At 40.9% G+C, this 23,675-nt stretch overlaps 1 protein-coding gene across 1 annotated transcript in view; it reads right to left on the reverse strand.

Moving 5' to 3' along the window:
• CRISPLD1 (cysteine rich secretory protein LCCL domain containing 1) overlaps positions 1-23,675 on the reverse strand; it is a 625,896-nt gene that overhangs the window by 195,197 nt on the left and 407,024 nt on the right. The window contains exon 13 of the mRNA XM_069621225.1: positions 10,308-10,383. Within this exon, the coding sequence (XP_069477326.1) occupies positions 10,308-10,383 (76 nt within the window). The remainder of the gene's footprint in view (positions 1-10,307; positions 10,384-23,675) is intronic.

Here is a 23,675-nt window from a genome sequence, read left to right on the forward strand (position 1 = left end):
CCCTCATTGGCTTGAGCCTGAGATTTTTCTACTCTGGTTTCTCTAGCTCCCACCAGGATCTGGGGTAAATTTCTCTAGCAGGCTTGCAAACAGCACCTCCCCTTTGTTCTGAGGAGCATGGGCCTCCATTATGGGGTCAGGTTCCAATGCCATGATGCCCTCGTGGCTCTATGAGCTGTCTCCCTGTTTCCTGTCTGACTGTGATCCTTGTAGGTCTTTTGAATATATTTTTGTTTCCAGTGTAGCATTGTTGTGGCCTCTGGACATGGATTGGCAGATGAAAAGATTTTTGGATGTGATAGACAACATATCAGAGAGTATGTATTCTGGTACTGATAGCTAGTATAGCTGCCAGTGTGATCATATCTTTGATGCCAACAATTGGTCTAGCTGCTTCGAGGTTCCTTGATGGTGAAGGTTGATTAACATACGTATTGACTTAAGGTAAGTGGGTACATATTTATGCAAGGCGGGTTAGTGCTTTACTGTTCTTGAGGAACAATAATCCACTATTGGTTCTATGAAGTTTCACAATGAACATTCCTTCCATGAATCACTGGTGTTCAGGCATGTTTTATGTGCTGATATTCTTATTGCTTTGAAGTGTTGCACGGATGGATGGGAATGCTATTAGTTCCTGCCACTCAGTTGCTCTGCCCACAACAAGTTGGTGTGCCTTCAATAAGGCTACTTAAGGAATCCAGGTCTGCTGCAGGCAGACAGTATTGAGTAATCTACTGGTCACATGACCAGACCCTGCCACTCAGCTGCTCTGTCCACTAATTATTTCAGCAGTCCTACTTAGGCATCCTCATAGCCAGTGTCCTCAGAAAAGGATGTACAAAGAAAAGGACCTCATCTGTTTGTGCATGTTTGTGCCTGTTAGGGCCATGGGCTAAACTCACTATCTACAAAGTAGTTGCTACACAATTACTTGTGAAAAAACATCACTGTGTGTCTCCTCCATTACCACAGTCCATCACCAACCATCACATCCCATCCCCACCCGCGCTAGATTTCAAACAGCCAAGTGCCCTGGGCAGCCCTGGCAAGCTTCCCTAGCAAACATCATTAATATTGGTCTTGCTCACATCCAACACCCAATGACCACATGCACACACACCCTCATGCTGAACAATGTTCATTCAGTAGTCGCTCACGCCACAGAGATCACCAATCTCATCTCGTACAACAATGGTGATGCCTTCTTCATCACTGAAACATGGTTTATCCCATCCTCTCCCATGTTTCCGACATTCTCCTACCCACCGGCTACTGAATTCAAATGTTGACCAGCAAGGAGGACAGAAGGTGCAGTGGCAATCAACCACTCGAGTGGCTGGCCATGCTCCATCATTCCCTCTCCCAGTAGAAGCTTGTTTGAATTACTCATCTGTCGATTCCCTGTATCTCAAAAGGAACCCATCACCTTCCACCTCATCTACAGACCACCTCAAAGGAGTAACTCTTTCATTGAACACATCTCCAACGTACTCTCATCTACCAAATTAGAACACACTAATAATATCTCTCTCAGAGATTTTAACACCTCTGCTGCTCACACGACAACCACATTTGAAGCAGTTTTTGCTCTGACTGGATCTATGGACATTAAGCAAATTGTGCTCTCCCCCTTTCATAACAAAGGCAACACCATAACACTAGTCTTTACATCATCCTCTCTCATCACCTGTGCAGTCCCTATCCTACTCAACTGGTCTGACCATGCTGTTGATTACCAACTCAACCCTTGCCTACAAAGGTCAGGCTGAATGCCCACTCACCTGGTTCCACTCATTTAAAACCTTCCAGGTCAATGAGCTAGAAGCAAACTTCACTGCCAACGGGAATGCCTTGGTCCTCTTAGAATTATTCAACAACCCTGGTATGGAACTGATAGTCTTATCTGCTAAAAATTAGCCATACTAAGACCAAACCATCCCCCCTTGGTATACCCCTAACCTCACCTCCAAGAAATGCTTAATTAAAGCCCTAGACCCACAGTGGCACAAAAAACATAACCCTGGAGATCTCACAAACTTCAAATCTTTCCTTGTCAACCATAGGGTTCTGATCACAGAGACAAAACTGCTTACGCCACCACCATCCCTTCCACCTCCAACAGGAGCAAACCCCTCTTTAAAGTAGTAAAGCAGCAGAGGTGCCACCAACTTAGGAATAAATGTGACAGAAATAACAACTTTTTTATTGAAAAAATTGACAGAATACGACAGATCATCGAACCAACCTCCACCAGCTTTAGGCCCCATTCACTTCAACAAACAAGCTGCCTCTACGGACTGAATTATCTCCTCTCTTTCTCCCGGACCTCCTTAAAATGCATACCTCTCTAAGACCTACTTCCTGCTCTGACAATATCATTATTAAACAATTAATGATCTCATATGACGTCTTTTTAAAAAAACAGACCCTAGACCCAGATGACCTGGCCAACTACTGGCCCATTACAAGGGTCCCGTTAATTGGCAAAATCTTGGAAAAAGTAGTTGATGCACAACTACTCTATAAACCACATAAGCATCAGAGCGACCACTCTCCCAACAGATACTGTTTCTCATCTCCCTTCTCCTTTCAATCACTGTTCATGTTTTGCATCTAGACAGCGTTTCAGGCACTGCTCATGTTTTGCATCTAGACAACTTTTCAGGCACTGTTTACGTTTTGCATCAAGACAACCTTTCAGGCACTGTTCATGATTTGCATGTAGGAAACCTTCAGGCACTGCTCATGCTTGGCTTCTAGACAACTTCACAGGCACTGTTCATGTTCTGCATCTAGACAATTGTCAGGCACTGTTAATGTTAGGCTTCTAGACACTTTTCAGGCACTGTGCTCTCTTGACCACAGAGGACTACTCAGGTACTGCTCACGCCTATATTCAGTTGCATCCTCAGGACCCTTGTCACTTACATCAGCATTGAGCATCAAATCTGACAGGACCTCATAGCATTGTTCCTTCAACGTCAGCTCCTTCTCCCCCCTTCTTATCCTTCAGACTACACCCTTTCCACCATGCCTCACACTGCCCAGATTAGAGCTGCAAGATGGTGCTCCAGAAACCTCGCCAATGTCCTTCCCAACCACCCAATCCCCCTCTCTCCTGTCCTGACTACCCTTTCCCCCTTTCATGCACACACTCCCCTCTCCCCATCCACCACACCCTTCTCAGTGCTCCTCTTCCCTCCTCCTCTCACCCTCCCCCATTCTTCCCAAACACCAGCCCTATCTGCCATCCTTCCTTCCCCCTTCACACCACCCCAGCCCTCTCCACCCCAGGCACACCTACACACTCACAGCCTGCCTCTGCCACTCTCACCTGCCCTCCTCTCCTCCTCCTTCATCCAAACAATCTTGTTCCAACTTCCCCACCTCGCACTTCCCTTCCCTTAGCTCTGCAGAGGCCGCCCTGGCCAACACACCTCTTTCAACAGCCCGCCCACACTCACAAACACTCTTTTGACCCCCAAACATCCCCAGAAAATGCCCTGACACCCTGTGCCACAGGACTTCGCACCATCATTCCTCACCCCAACTCCATCGTAGAACCCACCCTCTGTCCCCATTTTTACACCCATCCCTCTCTTCCTACTCCCAATCCTGTTCAAGATCTTTTCACCTCCCCACCAAATGCCCCAATTCCTACCATAATTCAACACCCCCTGCCCCTCAGAAACCCTCCTCATGCCCTCCTCTGCAACCCCCGTCTTTCTCCCTCCTTCCCCCTCAACTCCCACTCCCCTCCAGCCCTAATTTAGCACACCTCCCAGCAAATGCCCCAATATAACTCCTTCCACAACAGCCTGCTTTGACACAACCCACACGAAGCCCACCTTTAACCTCTAACCCAATGCTACAGAAAAAATTATTTCAGTCTCTCCTGTATACTTACCAATTCTAGGTGTGTCTCTAAAAACAATACAACTTTATCTCTGATGAAAACCCATCCTCTTCATCACTGAGACCTGGCTCTCTGATGACTACTAACCCATTGCACATGAGTCTTTCCCGCCTGGCTACTCCCTGACCATGCACAATAGATCCAGCATAGGTGGAGGGGTAGACATCCTCCACAAAGTTCTCCTTTCAGTCCTACTCATGGAGAATTTGCCCTGCAACACTGAATGTGAATCACTCCTAATAACGTTACACCTCTCTGGCTCCTTCTCCCACAGCTTCCTACTTCTATACAGGACTTGCAGCTACAATAGGAACTTTGCAGACTCCCTCAGCAACTATGTATTAGCTACCCTAATTCGACATTTGTATCTCACCATATTACGAGATTTCAACATCTGGTTTCATGCTCCCTCCAACCTTATGACCCGTTCCCTCAGCGACAACATGGAAGCCCTCAACTTGACCCAATTAATATCTCTCCCCATTCACATAGCAGGACGCACCCTCAATGCTTTATTCAGCTCAACTGAACTAATCACTGTCCTGTCTCCACGCCCTCTGATCTGGACCGATAATTTTGCTATCTTCTCCCTTTTGCAAAAAAAACCTATATGATAACCAGATCTCCAACTCCCATAACCCCAGCAGGGAACACTACATGATCATAGCAGAATTCAAGACGCCACACTTGACAACCCTACTGATAACTCCCGAAAATTCTGCAATGTAATATCTGACCACTTTCACATCGCTAGCTGCACTCCATGATGACTGAAATCATCCTATTGGGAAATGACACCAAGTAAGCTCTAGTCCAGAAGTGGCTACCAAAATGAGAACTTCATGGTCTCTCACCCTAATTGACACCCTGCATGAAAACATTGGTAGTGACCATCAACTTTGATCGCTTCTTCAGTGTTCATATTGCCAAGAAACCACAGACAGATTTAACATCTCTATAGAGTAAAACAATTCCTCACAGGCCCTTATTTTAAGACCTGTCATCTTGGATTTGATCCTCTTTCTCCTAGATGATTGCTATGACCCCCTCACAGTTATTTATTGAGGGTAAATCTGCCAATGGCATAGTCTTATTCAAGCAGGGTCTGTCAAATTGCATAGCTTTTTTCAGAGGCATTGAGTCAAACATTGTAGAATGGCAAATGTGGCATATTCATTATTTGTAGATGCCCATTAACGTAATGTTGCTTGCATAATAGCTTTGTCAATAGTCAAACTATGTTAGGTTATGTTATGATATGTTATTGGGATTTATAGTGTGCACTGCCGTTATTTGCATGGTCTCAAGATCCTCTAGTGTATCTGAAAGTAAGAGAGTGGTTGGTTTGTTTTGGGAGAAGAGGAAGAGTGCACGGGTGCTTTTTCTATGGGGTTGGTAGTTTAAGTTTGGAAAAACCTGTCCCTGTGTGTCAGTTTTCTTCTAGGTTGTCTGATCATGGGCGTGCAAGATGTTTGGGTCTACATAGGAGTCTTTGTGTGTCCATGGTGTACGGATGTATTGGCCATGTTGAGTTTTTGTGAGTTATTGGAGAAGGTGTGGAGTTCTGTTGTTTGTTGTCAGTGTAAGGGGGTGTTTTACTTGTCGTGTGTGCATGGCATAGTTGATTTGTTTGTGATGTGTTTGCAGGAGTTTGAAGGGTTTTAGTATGTTTTTTGGGGGGGAAATAGAGCGTGATCCTCGTGGTATCCCGTTAAGTCACAGTCATGCAGGTAGGTTGTTGAGTAACTGAAACCCAGTGTGCCATAGTCACATATGTTTGATCTCTCTTTGACAATGTCCTACGGCTTGCCTATTAGCTCATCACATTAAACAGTCATGTTTTTACTGCTTTCCTGAAGGACAGGTGTTCTCCAATTGTGCATATTCTCTTAAAGAGGGAATTCCAGAATTTTGGTCAGATGTTTGAAAATGCTGGTCCACTGTATTTCATCATTGGATAAAATGTGGGTTCAAAGTTTATGCCACTGCTAGACATCAGGGTTCTGTTTGCGTTATAGATGGGGATTGTTTGTTGCAGGAATTCTGCTACTTGGCCATGAATTGCTGCGTGAACAATGGAGAGCCTTTCAAAGTGGACCTTTTTCTTAACTGATTGACAGTGTAGTGATCCTAGTGCTGGTGTGATCTGTTATTCTGGTTGAGTGTTTGGGGGAGTTTTGTTCCTGAGTTCTGAATAACTTGTAGATCTTTGGTGAGTTAGTCAAAGGTAGATGTTATTGGCATAGTCTTTTCTTGAGATGACAAGTGGGATAATGGTGAGTGTTCAGTGGGGAAAAGTGAGAAAAGTATTTATTTTCTATGGTGTTAACTTGAGGTTCCAGTGTTAGCTCATTGCCCATCAGGATTGAGAGATGTTTTACCACTTTGGAGGCTCTGGTCTTGTTCCCATTTACGTAGGTCATGGTACCCCACACCAAATGGATGGAAGGGTTGTTGGGCATGTCCATGATTTCAATTTTATCCTGGTTGAGTTTAAGGTAGTTTCTCATACATTAAATTGATTTGGGACAGGCAATTGACAAGGGCTGCATCTATATCCTCAGTGGTGGTTATTCTGTAGATTATTTGAGTGTCATCTGTGCAGTTGTAACATGTAAACCTGTGCTGTTTAACGAGTTTCATGAGAGGAGGCACATAGATGTTGAAGCACACTGGTGAAAAGAAGGAGCCTTGTGGAACCTATGTGTGAGGTTTAGATGAAAGGGTTTAGCCAGGTGGTTTCTGTTCTTCCTGTCAGGAAGGATATCATGCATTGTAGCACAATGTTGCTTAGCCCTGTTTCTTCATTTAATTTGATAAGGGTTCCAAAGTTGACTGTATCCAAAAACCATTGAAATGTCTAATAGTATAGGTGCAGAGGTGCAGAGGTGGAGTTGGAGTCCGAGTTCCTGTTTAGGTCATCCCAGATGGAAAACAGCACAGATTCAGTCACTCTATCTCATAAAAGTACCCGTTAGCATGGTAGTGCAGAGGCTGCAACGTGCATATTTGAGGTCTGGTAGTCTATGACAATTACTATTGTATTTTAATTTGTGTTTGTACAGCTGCATTGTTTAGTAAAGCCATGTAAAACTAAGCTCCACGCTTGTGTGTATGTAAGGTGTCAGTGTCAGTGGACAGTCATAAGGGAGGCCCAGAATATAATACTACAAATTTTGCATTCAAATTATTTCCTCCCTTTGCATGATTCCTCTTGCTTTTATCAACCATTCATGTGTTTGTTCTCACCATTTCCATTCCTATGATTCTCACATCTTTTCTCCTTTTCGTCCTTTTTAGAAATGCTACACTAGACCGTTTCAGCTTGAATGCACTCTGTTCAATCAAGAAGGTCTGAAAATGATCTTCATCTCAATCCCTCAAAAATAAAGGTTTTCTTTTTCCCAGCTATGCTATCCACCCCCTGAACCTCCTCTTTCTGTTTCCTTTCCCTGATCATCTCTTTCTAACACTCCCTTGGCATGAGCGTTGACTCTGCAGTGTCCTTTTCATTTGATTTCTTGATAGTCACTCATTCTTGTTGCCTTCATTTGTTCAATATTCAGAAAGCATGCCCTTTCTTTCCTTTTGTGCCCCTAAAATCCTTATTTCATCACACATTCTCTCTTACAACTTTCTTAGTGTTCTAGTCTTCTTCTTAGTCTTCCTGCCTATCAGCTTATTCCCCTTTGCTCAATCTAAATCTCTTCTGTTTGTCTTATTTTTCATCTATCTTCTTGTGACACTCTTTTCCCATATTTAGTCTCACAACGTTAACTGACCTTTGAACCTCATCTGCTTTTTCAATGGCTATTATGGGCCTCATTATGACTCTGGCCGTAGCCGTGCCGGAGTCATGAATTTTCCAGCGCCCAGGAATGGGCAATTACAGGGGCATTACAGCCGCGGCGGACCCGGTAGTTGCCCATTCCCGGGCACCGGAAAATATTGCTCCCCATTCCCATTGAGTCCCATTGGATGGGGAGGCCGGATGCACCGGCACCATTCATGAATGATGCCGGTGCATCCATCAAGGTCTGCAAGCGGGTGCCGTTCCGCCTGCCAAGTCAGACCTGGTGGGCTGAAAGGCACCCGCTTGCAGAACTTGCAGTTTGCCGGTCCGCAAACACTGGTACCGGCAAGCTTACCGGTAGCATTGTTTCTAGACCGGCAAACTTATAATGAAGCATTGTGTTTAAATGTCTCAGTGGAATGCCACCCTCAACTTTGCTCTTTGAACTCTTTTAATGCTGTCACGTGTTCTCTTTGGTTTCATTCACAATTGCTTTTTGTTGTTCCCAATCTCCCTCCTTCTCTCTGCTCGCACCTAAATATGTGAATACACTACCGCTTGCACTCCGATCTTTATCTTCCTTTCCTTTTTTCCAATCACGTCACAAAGATCACCTTCTATTTAATTGATTGGTCATGTAATTTGCTCTTTGGTGTAAAATGAAATAAAATAGAAATACATTCATAACGCGCTTGTACACAAGTGTTTCTTGTGTCCTATTACACACTATCATAACATTACATAGCCTAACATCGCATCATATAACTTAACAAGCAACTTAGTTGCATAAGAGGCATGGAAGACTTACAGGCACCGATGACATTAATGGTAAAAAAAGCATGAAAGGCCTAACACGCATGAAAGTCCTCAAAAAAAATCATGGCTTAACAGGAACAATGGTTGGAAAAAGGCACAGCAGTGCATGAAAGTCTGAAATGTTTGGAAGGATTGTGAGGGATGCTTGGGTTAGAAGGTATGGAAGGTGTAGAAGGCATGGAATATATTGACCTGTATAAAAGGCATTAACAGACATGGCATCCTTTAACAGGCATTGAAGGCATTAAGAGACACTAGAAGCTTTAAAAGCACCCAAGGTACACAATTCACTGATGGCATAACCAGGCATGGAACAGCATGGATGGCTTCAATGGTGTGGAAGTCATTGATGCTGTGGAAGGCATTAATAGCACGGAAAGGCCTAATCAGAAAGCATAAGGGCATTGAAGGCATGTGTGCATGAAATAACAGGAAGCAACCAAAGGGACACAAAAGGAATGAAAGAAAGGAGAAACTAAAGGCAGGTGGAACTTCAACAAATCAAGAAAAGAAATTGGATAGCGACATTAAGGGGCACAGATGTAGATGTGTCAGCGTGAAAGGCAATGCAGCCTAGTGGTTGGGAGAAAGAGAAGTAGGGCAAAAGAATACCACCATAATGGAAGAAGCTCCATAGAACATTTATGGTTTACACTTGGATATTTACATACATTTATTCAGTGTTTGCAGACTTGCCATAGCAGCTGACTTCATTTTAATATATTTGAGTATTTCTTTCAAGTGAGTACTACATCGATTACCCGTCTGTAGAAACACAACTGAGGAGCATGTCTAGATGATATTAAAATCCCCCAAGGAATAATGGGGTCATGTCAATTCAGCATGACAGATATTGGCATTGATAACATCAGTGGTACCTGCCTTTTTAAGTATAATGCATCATTTGTAGCGGTGTTCTTACTTTTAGTGATAAAAAGAAATTACAGAATCTTAGACATTCACAGAAGTTGCAGAATAAGCACAGGAAAAACATTATGTACAAGTAAACGTGCTTTTACCACTTATTCTCTTTGCTACAGCGGGGTGAAATGTCAGACTGAAAAGGATCAAAGGACGTACATGTCCATGTACAGCAACAAATGCTTTGCTGCCTTTACATCATGGGATGTCCATCAATCCGTGTCATTCCTGGCACCTGTCAGAGCACTGCTGCCCTGTTTACCTTTGGCCTTTTCCTCTCTGTCCAAGCCATGGTCTCTGCCAAACAGTCAGATAGGGATACATAGGTGGGCACCAGAAGCACCGATTGCAAAAGAGAGAATTATGTAAATGGGGCAATTTAATTCAGACATCATATTGAACTAAAACAACCCTGGAAACGGTGAAAGATACGATCCAGATTACATACAATGTAGAAAATGGGTTGTGCACATTTTTCTTGTTTGCATTACGTAGAGCCTGCTAGTCTCACATGGAGTCCAGCAATCTCGGTTTACGACATTCCCTATAATAAAAGCAGCAAGACTGGTCCCAACTCGATGCTTGAAACAGCACAACATGTTTGTGGTCTATGTCCCATAGTTATATGGAATTACATATCAGGCAGACTCAATGAGCAATGAATGAAAACACCTTGACAATGAGTTCACCCTGTGGAAAAGAGAAGTGTAAGCCCTTTATGATTCTTCCATAACACCCTAAATAATTTACCAGAAGGTTGCTGAAAAGCTGATCCAAAGGATTTCTCATGTAGAAAGTGAAAGTGATCTGTCACCCGGCTGGCTTACTTCACATTAGTTAACGAAGACACATACTTACATCACTGTAAATTCTGCTCCCAATTACTCGAGCGTAATGTGGATTTGCCTGCATACAATTTCGAGGACAGTAGACCCTAAAAAGCACAATCCAAACAAAAGGTTACTTTGAAACACAAAGATCTAGGATGAATGTTGACTAAAAAATATTTACTGTGTAATGCCCCTCATGATATGCCCAATACAGTGAAAATAGTAATGTCTCATCAACCAAAATGAACAGCTTAATTTGGGTATCATTTGAATGTTACAAATGGCAGAGGGAACAAAGTTGCATAAACAAACTCACAATATACACTGATAATCACACACAAATGAATTGAATGAAAATATCAAATACATGCTCACGTCTTTATGAAAGGTGCTTTATGAAAAATGTATTGTTGAAGTAAACAATATATGCTTCTATATTCTACGTTTTAATCACATTCTTTAAAACAAAAGTTTACTTTATTGCATTGTTTGATAACCATTGTGTTGAAACATGAAGCAGTATTAAATTGTTGGGAGGCAGATGAATACGTCATCCATAGCATCTGCCCCTCCCCAGGCCCAATACCACACAAGTGAGAAACGGTACTCCCTGAGATCACCATATCACCCTCATCCCAGGGAGGAACAGCAGGTTATGGACACAATGCAAGCTGAAGATGGCAAAAGTCATGAAACTAACCTTGTGACAATACATGTTCATGCATTAGACACGGAGCAAACGTGCACTCAACATGAAAAACACATACAATAGGTAATATATTACTTTATACATGAAGTATATTAACATAGCATCCATAGGAAATGAAGACTACTAACATAAGCAATGTATACGTTGAATGCAACATGAACAACATGCGAACATAGCTCACTAACATAGAAGAAAGTGTGTAACAGGCAGCCATTTTATCCAAAGTGGAAGCCATAGCATGCATTTTAAATAAACAAAGGCCTCAACGATTCAAGAGAACTCAGAATGCTAAAATCACAAAAATACAGATCCATGCAGAACTAAGAAAGTAGCTGACAACCAGAGACAAGGTTACTGTGAATTAAAGGAGGGAAAAGGAGGGTTAGAACTCTAGAGCAAAAGCATGAGCTGTGATTCCCAAGATGCAAGAAGTATACTCCCAGATTATTTAAAGCTTATTAGAGCACAACCAACCTTTGTTAGCCAGGTGGAGTCAAAAGACAAGCCAAAAAGACTCCATGTAAAATAATTCAAGGGTGGCCGCAGCGGTAAAGAGAAACATAACACTTGCATCAATATTAGCTAAAATACCAATAAATGCAAGGTAAATTAATTCCTACCCCGGACTCGTAGCACATGACCCAGAGATGGAAAACACTGCCCATTCATTAGAAACTAACAGAGATAGGACACCTGCCGTACTCCATACACATACACCCAGACACAAGATGCCACACAAGGATACACAAGGATAAGTACAAAGAGATCACACTGACACATGGCCTAGGAATAAGGCATGGTAACTTTTAATTGAATAGAAAAGCAGTCTATGAACATCTCTTCCCCTACTCTCCCTCTTGATGATCTGTCAATTGTTCAAGGTTGATAAGCAGAAAGCCAACCAATTAGAATCCCTGTTGTTATTCCGCTCCCCAAGGTATGTGCCAACCAGCCCCAAGGTATGTGCCAACCAGCCCCTTGCCTTATAGATGATATATTTGAGCTTTTATCAATATAGGGGTGGTCTCAGGAGAAGCCATCAGACAAGCATAGCCCAATTAAAAACCTAACCGCTATAGAATATATATGTAGCCACCACCACTAACCAATCCCCACATCCCAGAGGTTGTATAATATGATAATGTAAAGTGATGATTTTGATGGCTCAGTTGTGTAATAAAACCAGCTTGTTATTGGAATACGAGAGCTTTGAGATTTGAATGCTTGTATGTTGTCCCTCCTTTATTTGGATGATACTAAAGCTGCATTTTGCCTTGCACTTTGTCTATCATTTAGTCTCGTTAGGACTGAGCCCATGTCCTCTGAGTAATGTGGGACTTTCCTCGGCCGTCTTAACATATGGTAGCAGAGGTGATGGTTGGCTAAGTGTCATCGGAGGGTCGATGAAGGGTCCCTGCCTTGTCCCTGAGAGCTGAGCACTTAACCTGTGGAGAAAAGGATTATGCAAAGGAGAGTGAGATTGACAGGAGCCCCTTTTGGAGAAAAGTCCTGTCTGGTCTTCGCAGGCAACCCCGTATGGCATGATCGTAATACTGGCTGATAAGGGAGAATCAAAGATGAGGACCTTCAGCCTATCCACAGAAAAGTACATGGACATAGGCATAGCAATATTGGAAAAAAATGTTTTTGTATATTGTGGATTTGTGAAGAAATAACAGTTAAAGGAGAAAGCTTCTGACAAGGGTTGGGAAAGATCACGTGATACGCTTCTACATGGGTCAATAATGAAGAGATGAATACCTCACCAAGAGTTGGGAAAATGACCGTACTGTATTTATTTGTGTAATAATTGCTGGTGCCAGCCTCATGTTTTAAAATAGCTTAGGCCTTGTAGAAGTGGATTTTTGTGTATTTGTGGATGATGCAGCCTGATGGTGTGGACTGAAGAGTGTGGTCCAGTGTATGGAGCAGCAAGGTGTAGCTCCTTAGAGAGTGACTGGTGGTTGTGTTGCCACTCTGATGGACTGAGTAATGCAGGTGGCGTGGTATCGGAGAGAGACACAGGAGTATTCATTTGTGAAAAACAGTAATTGCTCCACAATCGGATGCGCTTATCAGCTTATTAACATCATCTTAGATCAAACCATATACAAGTTCTATTTGTTAGCAAGAAATGATTTTGGATATTATTTAATATTTTTAATTATATAAATAGTCCATATTCAAGCAATTCATAAGTTGAATGGGTCCAAATAGCAGAGTCATGTGCAGACACGTGTTTCGACCTCCACAGGTCTTTCTCGAGGCAAAGCTCTGCTCAGAGTGATGCCCAACATAACATTTTGTGTATAAATCCACCAGTTTGAATAGGGTCAGACAATACAGGATAAAACATCAAACCATACATTGAGGTACACATTACCCAACCAGAATATCATGTATGAGAATACAACAACATGTCATCAACAGCACATAGAGGGAAATAAAAAATACAAATTGGAATCTTCCAATTTCCATACAAATATTTTTTTGGGAAGTCATCTGACAGGATATCTAAGTATCAACTACATATAACATTTATATTTCCATGATTACAATATTGGGTTAATGATTGCCACCATCTAGAACCCAGTGTCACCAAGTGAAGGCACCATATCACCGCATCCCTAGAGCCAAACACTTATATAAACACCCAACTTCAAGTGTATAGGAATCAATCCTCTCAAAATATTATGCTTGTGACATATACTGAATTACTGTAGTCGTGCTGTGCCTTAAGATTATAGCTGAGCAATTACCCGTTAGCAAAAGTCCCGCTGATAAATATCCTCCACTAGTTGTACATAATGTGTCTATTAAATGAGGTCAATGCCCTACAATATAAAGAGAGAGAAAAAATAATAAATGCCATAGTCAAAACTCATGGTCAGTGAAAAGTTGCTATAGTGCCACCAAACTCTTGGTAAAGTGCAACCACAGATTGTTACCTGCGCTTAATAATCAATGGGACCATTCCGGTGAATCTGATCAATCTGTTGTTCATCCTGCCATTAATTGGCTATGCCTGATAAAAAGAACCATTTACTATGTATGAGAGGTGGAATATACCTGCCCCCCATAAGTCCGCATGTAACGTAAAGGAAAGGCAGATTAACTTACATATTCATCTCTTCATTATCACCCGTCCATGTTCATAGATAAATCAAGATGCGGTCAACCGGCGTTCCGTGTTAAATAGGACTCGGGAATATTAGAGAAAAGCACCTTGCGAATGATACGTAGTCACGTGACATCGATTAGTCATGTAACAACTAAATAAAAGTAAAATATAAACACATCGGCATTCACCATGTATTCTATAATGGTTTACAGATAATATGGAAAACGCGCTCGCAACCTAATTATTTAAATAGTACCTATTTGAAAGTTCGAGAGCATTGAAAAAACGCACCTTACATATAGTCGATCACGTGACATAAATCAGTCACATGATAACTTCCAGATATAAACAAAACCCCGTCAGGTTTAAACGAGTATTACAAAGTTATTTGCGTGCAAATAAAATGTACACGTTTACAACCAAAAGAATACAAATAATAGTTAGCCATATCGACAAACACAACCTAAATGGATACAATATGTAAAACCATTGGCTTGATAGCAATAAGTACAATACCTCACTAAACAGTAAATATTCTAGGATTATAATAGTGTTCGCTCCAAATATTACAAAATCATACAGGCAAGTATTTTACCCAATACATTGAATTATCAAATCCAATTATATATTGAAATGGCAATTAATATTTTTTCAAGTCATACCACATATAATAGATATCGTTATATGAGGGCAAACAACAGAAGTAAACATTTTATTAAAATGATTAGTGAATACTATTGTGTTTAGGCTCTCGGATACGGTGTCAGTGCCTCACCGGTCCACTAGACTCCAGTTATGATACACATGCATGTCCATACACTAGGTTAAAGTTCACACATTTGCCCGCCCATCTACAAGAAAACATGTAATTCCGTGTCACTATTCAGTCCCAAAGTAGTACAGTGTAACCTGCAAATAGCACGGGCCTCCAATTGACGTAATAATAACAGACGGTCCCCGCCTCTTGGGTGGCTTCTTGCTTGTATAAGACCAATGAATCTGATATCATTAACATTGTCCATTTGGTGTTTTTCTTGCCAATGTATTGAAAGCGGTAATCGTGAATCAAATTTGGTTAAGCTAGCAAAGTGTTCTCTAATACGTATTCGTAATTCCCTTATGGTCGAGCCAACATACACTTTACCACAGATGCAAAGTATTGCATACACTATAAATTTAGTTTTACAATTCATGAAATAGCGTATTTGAATTGATAGACCATTGTGACATGAAAAAGTATCAGATTGTATGACAAACTTGCAAAAGTTACATGTACCACATTTGAAAAAACCCTTCGGTTTAGGGGGTAACCATGATACGGGGTTTACAACATTAGTTTGAGCGGTTAGAAAAGAAGGACATAAATATTCTTTAAGTGTACGGTTACGCTTAAAAATGATCTTAGGTTTATCCGCTATATACGGCAATAACTCAGAGTCAAGTTGGAGTAAATGCCAATGTTTAGCTAACAGCCGATATAACATGTTTGAGTTTTGCACGTACTTAGTAATGATTCTTACATCTGAAAACCCAGTAGCCTGAATGTTCTCATGTGGTGACAGCATTTCCTCTCGTGATAAGCTCCTCGCTCTTCTGATACCATTTTGAATGCTACAATTTGAATAACCGCTTTTGTTGAACCTTTGCTGAATTAGTCCTACCTCATTTTCAAAATCAAACTTATCACTACAATTCCGACGAGCCCGATAAAACTCTCCAAAAGGAATATTTTCTATAACTGATTTTTTATGACAACTAGAAGCATGCAAAATAGAGTTTACTGCTGTAGATTTTCTAAATGTTCTTGTGTGTATTTGAGAATTTAAAATACTAATAACGAGATCCAAAAATTCCATTCTGTCTCTACTCACATGCCCCACAAATTCAATGCCAAAATTATTATTGTTAAAATATTCTGTAAATTGGTGAAACCGGTCTAAAGAGCCATTCCAAATCAGTAGTACATCATCAATATATCTCTTCCATATAACAATATGATCATTAAACTGATGCGAATTATAGATGTGATGACACTCAAAATACCCCATGAAAAGGTTTGCCAATGAAGGGGCATACTTAGCTCCCATGGCTACCCCTCGAGTCTGCACATAATATTGTCCATTAAATAAGAACTGATTGTGTTGTAATGTGAAAGCTAAAAATTCCTTAATCATAGATATATCATCTGCATAGGAAGCTGAATAGTTCCTGAAAGAAAAATCAATGGTGTCAAGTGCTAACTTATGTTGAATAGAAGTATACAGAGATTTAACATCGTAAGTTGCTAGCATATAACTGTCACTCCATTTTATAGAGGATAAGATCTGTAAGGTATGAGTAGTACTAAACCTTTTATGGCAGTGTCAATGTATTGTGAAAGGCCTTCCATGGCCGATCCCAAACCACTCAAAATTGGTCTCACTTGTGGAAGTTGCACATATTCTTTGTAAATTTTAGATAAAAAGTACATTGTCGGCATAACTGGAGCCGCACAAGTGAGATATTGTTTTTCATTATCAGTAATCAGGCCACGTGAGTGCCAGTTTTGAATGAGGTGTGATAATTTTGCAACAGTTTGACTAGTAGGATTTCCAGGTAGAAGTTGATAACACCCAGGTGTAGCTAGGTGTTCATTTGCCATCTTAATATAATCGTCTCTATTGAGTATAACTATATTGCCACATTTATTGGCTTCCTTAATGACTATACTTGAATCCTGCATCAAATTATTTAAGGCCTGTTGTTCCAATTTAGAAAGATTGTTATAGCGATGTGTATTTCTCTTAGGGTGGTCAATGAGATGATGTAAGTCCTGTGTAACAGCCCGATAGAATGTATCAATTACACTTTCATTTTGTGATGCTGGTATGAATTTAGATGCCTTCTTATGTTCTGTTAATTTTAAGTTCAATTGGTGGATACCCAATTCCTGTTGTAATTGATCTTTATGATAATCGGAAACTTCAGTCAGAGACAATAATAGTGCAGTATCTTCTATATCTGATAGTGTAAACTGACTGGGAAGACTATGTGTGCTTCTGGGTTTATATTGCTGTACCTGTGTATGATAGAATTTTTTAAGCTTCGACTTTCGTATAAATTTAAACAAGTCTATTTGAAAGTCAATAAGATCAGGTTGCGACTAGGTGCAAAAGGCAAACCTTTATTCAAAACTAACAATTCGCCGGAGTGAGAGTTTTAGTAGATAAGTTACAAACTAGATTTTCAGAATCGATTTGGCTTGAAGATTCCTGAGACTGGCCCTTGTGTGGCGTCTGTTTGCGTTGTGCCCTGTATCTGGCCCTAGATCCTCTCCCTCTTCCTCCTCGGATGATGTGATAGGTGTTACAGTAGCCCGTCCTAGAGGGACAGCAAATCTAACATGTTTGTTAGTAGCAAGATTATAACTGGAAATATTTCCTTTTTTATGCCTTTTAATTTCTGCCAGGAATCCCCTTCTATGTTGTGTTAGGGAAGGTGTAGGGTTCTCTCCCTCTGCCCCTTTGCTTCTATTTAAAGATTCTTCCTCTGAGTCTACTTCTGAAGATGCTGGATAGCTGATAGGTGTTTTGACCAATGGACCAATGTTATCTTTGTCATATTTCACTTGAAATGTGTATACTCTGTCATTATTATAATTTCTCTCATCCCTAAAGAATTTCCTGAATTTACGAATTTTGATCTCATCCTGATATTCTTTCAAAATAGTATGCATAGTATTGTAATTCTTTTCCTTGACTCCTGCAGGATTTTCCATCGCTGCTATTTCTTTGTGTAAATTCTCAATTTGGATAGACACTCTTTGATGCTCACGCTCTGCATGGATTATCAATAATTTCAACATTTTCTCAGAACTAGTATGAAGGTTATCCTCCCATTCCTGGGCAAGATCCTGATCAGCATCATTAGTAAAGTCCGGAAATATTAGTATTCTTAATCCCCTGGGTATCATATTGTGCTCTAAATAGTTAGTTAATGAGGCTTGCTCCCAATACTTATTCGTTTCGCGCTTGGCCAGTCTTTAAAGCTTAATAAATTTATTAGCTAGGGTCTCTGGTTGTGAACTGCTGCCAATGGCAGAATATATAGCTAATCGAGAAAGGGATAGGGCAGCGTTGTTCTCCCCCAAAGGCACCCCAGGGAATGCTTTTGCTAGTAGCAGTTCACAACCAGAGACCCTAGCTAATACATTTAATGATATCAGAAGAGCGAGGAGCTTATCACGAGAGGAAATGCTGTCACCACATGAGAACATTCAGGCTACTGGGTTTTCAGATGTAAGAATCATTACTAAGTACGTGCAAAACTCAAACATGTTATATCGGCTGTTAGCTAAACATTGGCATTTACTCCAACTTGACTCTGAGTTATTGCCGTATATAGCGGATAAACCTAAGATCATTTTTAAGCGTAACCGTACACTTAAAGAATATTTATGTCCTTCTTTTCTAACCTCTCAAACTAATGTTGTAAACCCCGTATCATGGTTACCCCCTAAACTGAAGGGTTTTTTCAAATGTGGTACATGTAACTTTTGCAAGTTTGTCAAACAATCTGATACTTTTTCATGTCGCAATGGTCTATCAATTCAAATACGCGATTTCATGAATTGTAAAACTAAATTTATAGTGTATGCGATACTTTGCATCTGTGGTAAAGTGTATGTTGGCTCGACCATAAGGGAATTACGAATACGTATTAGAGAACACTTTGCTAGCTTAACCAAATTTGATTCACGATTACCGCTTTCAATACATTGGTAAGAACAATACCAAATGGACAATGTTAATGATTTGTTGGTCTTATACAAGCAAGAAGCCACCCAAGAGGTGGGGACCATCTGTTATTATTACGTCAATTGGAAGCCCGTGCTATTTGCAGGTTACGCTGTACTACTTTGGGACTGAATAGTGACACGGAATTACATGTTTTCTTGTAGATGTGCGGGCAAATGTGTGAACTTTAACCTAATGTATGGACATGCATGTGTATCATAACTGGAGCCTAGTGGACCAGTGAGGTACTGACACTGTATCCGAGAGCCTAAACACAATAGTATTCACTAATCATTTTAATAAAATGTTTACTTCTGTTGTTTGCCCTCATATAACGATATCTATTATATGTGGTATGACTTGAAAAAATATGAATAGCCATTTCAATATATAATTGGATTTGAGAATTCAATGTATTGGGTAATATACTTGCCTGTATGATTTTGTAATATTTGCAGCGAACACTATTATAATCCTAGAATATTTACTGTTTAGTGAAGTATTGTACTTATTGCTATCAAGCCAATGGTTTTACATATTGTATCCATTTAGGTTGTGTTTGTCGATATGGCTAACTATTATTTGCATTCTTTTGGTTGTAAACGTGTACATTTTATTTGCACGCAAATAACTTTGTAATACTCGTTTAAACCTGACGGGGTTTTGTTTATACCTGGTAGTTATCATGTGACTGATTTATGTCACGTGATCGACTATATGTAAGGTGCGCTTTTTCAATGCTCTCGAACTTTCAAATAGGTACTATTTAAATAATTAGGTTGCGAGCGCGTGTTCCATATTATCTGTAAACCATTATAGAATACATGGTTAATGCCGACGTGTTTATATTTTACTTTTATTTAGTTGTCACATGACTAATCGATGTCACGTGACTACGTATCGTTCGCAAGGTGCTTTTCTCTAATATTCCCGAGCCTATTTAACACGGAACGCGGGTTGACCGCATCTTGATTTATCTATGAACATGGACGGGTGATAATGAAGAGATGAATATGTAAGTTAATCTGCCTTTACTTTACGTTACATGCAGACTTATGCGCAGGTATATTCCACCTCTCATGCATAGTACATGGTTCTTTTTATCAGGCATAGCCAATTAGTGGCAGGATGAACAAGAGATTGATCAGATTCACCGGAATGGTCCCATTGATTATTAAGCGCAGGTAACAATCTGTGGTTGCACTTTACCAAGAGTTTGGTGGCACTATAGCAACTTTTCACTGACCATGAGTTTTGACTATGGCATTTATTATTTTTTCCCTCTCTTTATATTGTAGGGAATTGACCTCATTTAATAGACACATTATGTACAACTAGTGGAGGATATTTATCAGCGGGACTTTTGCTAACGGGTAATTGCTCAGCTATAATCTTAAGGCACAGCACGACTACAGTAATCCAGTATATGTCACAAGCATAATATTTTGAGAGGATTGATTCCTATACACTTGAAGTTGGGTGTTTATATAAGTGTTTGGCTCTAGGGATGCGGTGATATGGTGCCTTCACTTGGTGACACTGGGTTCTAGATGGTGGCAATCATTAACCCAATATTGTAATCATGGAAATATAAATGTTATATGTAGTTGATACTTAGATATCGTGTCAGATGACTTACCAAAAAAATCTTTGTATGGAAAATGGAAGATTTCCAATTTGTATTTTTTATTTCCCTCTATGCGCTGTTGATGACATGTTGCTGTATTCTCATACATGATATTCTGGTTAGGTAATGTATACCTCAATGTATGGTTTGATGTTTTATCCTGTATTGTCTGACCCTATTCAAACTGGTGGATTTATACACGAAATGTTATGTTGGGCATCACTCTGAGCAGAGCTTTGCCTCGAGAAAGACCTGTGGAGGTCGAAACACGTGTCGGCACATGACTCTGCTATTTGGACCCATTCAATTTATGGATTGCTTGAATATGGACTATTTATATAATTAAAACTATTAAATAATATCCAAAATCATTTCTTGCTAACAAATAGAACTTGTATATGGTTTGATCTAAGATGATGTTAATAAGCTGATAGCGCATCCGATTGTGGAGCAATTACTGTTTTTCCTGTTTTGTTAAGTGGGAAAGAGGTGCCCACCTGTTCCCCCGGATGCTGCAGTTAGATTTTGTAATTCTTAATATTTTTGTAAGCTCAAGCGCTTCAGAATACATGGTATACCTCAGTTGTACTGTATTAATTTGTGAAGTAGTATTATTGAGGAAGGGTGTGAAAGGGATGTAAAGGTGGGTGAACGAGAATCAAAATACAAATTGGTAAATTGTGTTGTGACATCACACCCATTATTCACTTATGCAAAGCAATACGCCGGTATAAGGACACAATCCTTAAATACCACACAGTGGGTGTGGGACACGGCAGGCAAAATGTTTATGCCCAGGCCACTAAAAAGCACTCACTCGAAGTACCTCAACACATATGCACCTGTTTACGTGGCACACAGAAGGGAAAACTGTTGAAGAATAGATTGGCCATTCTGCAACTATGGAAAAGTATGGGCAGGATGTAGAGGAGCCACCTGTTAAGGAATGGATGAGTAATCAGCATGACGAAAGGGGTATATCACCCAGGGCTCCTCCTCCCCTGTGCCAGAGCAGTCATCTATCCTCTGAGGCACAGGGATTATATCCGTTACGAGCACTAAAAGCAGCAGGGGTTTATCCTAATCACCCATATACACCCCCTGTGTACACTAGTGAAGATCTTATAAGTGGAGAAAAAAAAGTAAGCAACGACCAGTGTCCACACACGTAGAATATGATGAGTGCCGCAACTTAGATGCAAAACTGACAGAAGCCAAGGGGGAGGTCCAGAGAGAGGGCCAGGCAGGGTAAACAAATGAACGGGTAAGAGCTCAGAAAATGCTCAAATTGCATGGAAAAGACATGGATAATTTTATAGAAAGGGAAGTTGGAGAAAGACAGAAGAAAGTAGAAGAGAAAATGGCACAGGACGAGAAAGAGAGTGAAGAAGAGAACAGAGAGAGAGAGAAAAAGGGATGAAGAAGAAAGGGAGAAACAGGAGAAATGGGAGTCAGAAAGAGAAAAAGAAGAAGCGAGAACAACAGAAAAATTATAAATGAAGATGTTAAGAGAGGGAAAGAGAACGGAAGAGAGAGGAAGAAAGGCAAAGGGAAAGACAGCAAGATAAGGAAAGAAGGCACAGAAAGGAAGGTGATGATAGTATTAGGGGGTATACGCTCCCAGACAAAGAGAGAGGATGCAGGAACAGAAAGAAAGGGGGAGGAGCTTAGCGAGATGCTGCAAGTAAGTTTATGACATTATGAGTACACATGCAATGTCAGATAACGAGGAAGGATGTACTATGCCAAGAAGTTACAGTCTAGATAGGAAGACAAAGGGTAACACTGGAGCAATAGGAAGTTGGAAAACCAGCACACCAGAGGAAGGCATAAATATAATGGAATACGTAATGAGTGGGACATATAGAACACTTCCTCTGGGACTACTAGATTTTCAGAATAGAGAGGGCGAAGAGGATGAAGACACCAATGAGACAATGTTTGAAGAAGAAGAAGCCAGGGAAAGTGAAGAGGAGGCAGCACAAGCCCTCTCCACGTGTACACAGATAGGGAGAGTGATAGAGTGGACAGACATGGAGGGCCTGGCGAGAAGACTAGAACCTGTTGAATATTCCAGATGCCCAAAGGGGCACTCAAACTGTTTAGAGGAGAGAACACTGTATGTTAATATGTTAACATGTCATGTTATGTTATTTGGTATTTATATAGCGCTCTTTATATCATTGGTATGACCTCAAAGCGCTGGTGGGTTGAACGCCCTCGGGGACCGTAGTCCAGGTCAGTCAAGAGAGTAAGGTGTCATAGGGTGCTTGGGTGCATCGATTATGTGCGCAGCTGATGCGATTGCCTGATGGTAGAAGCATCCTAGCATTAGGTGTGGTGGTATTTGATATCAGTTGAATGTGTGCAGTCTGGAGGTTGGTCACCAAGACTGGGTTCTGGCTGTGTTAGGCCTGTGTAGCATGCTTATGTATGCAGCTAGGCTGATTTTATCGTGGGCTATAGCTGCATTTTATCAGAATGTTGAGTTGTTCATGAAGTAATGTTCGTATGTGAGCAGCTAGGCTGAAATTGATCATGGGGTGTAGCTGAGCTCTATTGTATGATGGTGTAGAGTAGAGAGTGAGAATAGGAGAGGTGAGTGTCTGGGTGGAGGTTTTGATCTAACAAGCTCATTATTTCAGATTTCAATTGTGCGTTTGAGATTGCTGAGTTCAGAGTAAACTTATTAGTGACTTACTAGTCACATTCAATGGCGTCATTGCTCAGGATCTCTTTAACATTTTTCAGCCAGTTGCAAGGTCGTCTCAGCAGCCTTAGAGGTCTTAATCAGCATTATGGAAAGAGCTAGGTTTTTAGAGCTTTGGGAAAGGCCATGTAGTCTTGGGTGTGTCGAATGGGGGGGGGGGGTGAGTTCCACAGAGTTGGGGCTAAGGTTGAGAAGGCGGATCCTCCGATCCTGACAGAATTAGAGGTTGGAATCACTAGAAATATGGCAGTGCTTGATTTTAAGGAGCGAGATGGGAGGTAGGGTTTTAGCTTCTCTTGTGGTACGTTGGGCCAGTCTTGTGCACTGCTCGGTGGGTAATGCATAGGGCCTTGAAGGTGGCCCTTCGTCTGACTGGGAGCCAGTGGAGGGTGCAGAGAGCAGGTGAGATGTGGTCTCTATGTCCCAGGGTGAGGAGTTTGGCAGCAGCGTTTTG

This window comes from Ambystoma mexicanum, chromosome 5q (genome assembly GCF_040938575.1).
Source record: "Ambystoma mexicanum isolate Mex_15411 chromosome 5q, UKY_AmexF1_1, whole genome shotgun sequence".
NCBI classification, from domain to species: domain Eukaryota; kingdom Metazoa; phylum Chordata; class Amphibia; order Caudata; family Ambystomatidae; genus Ambystoma; species Ambystoma mexicanum.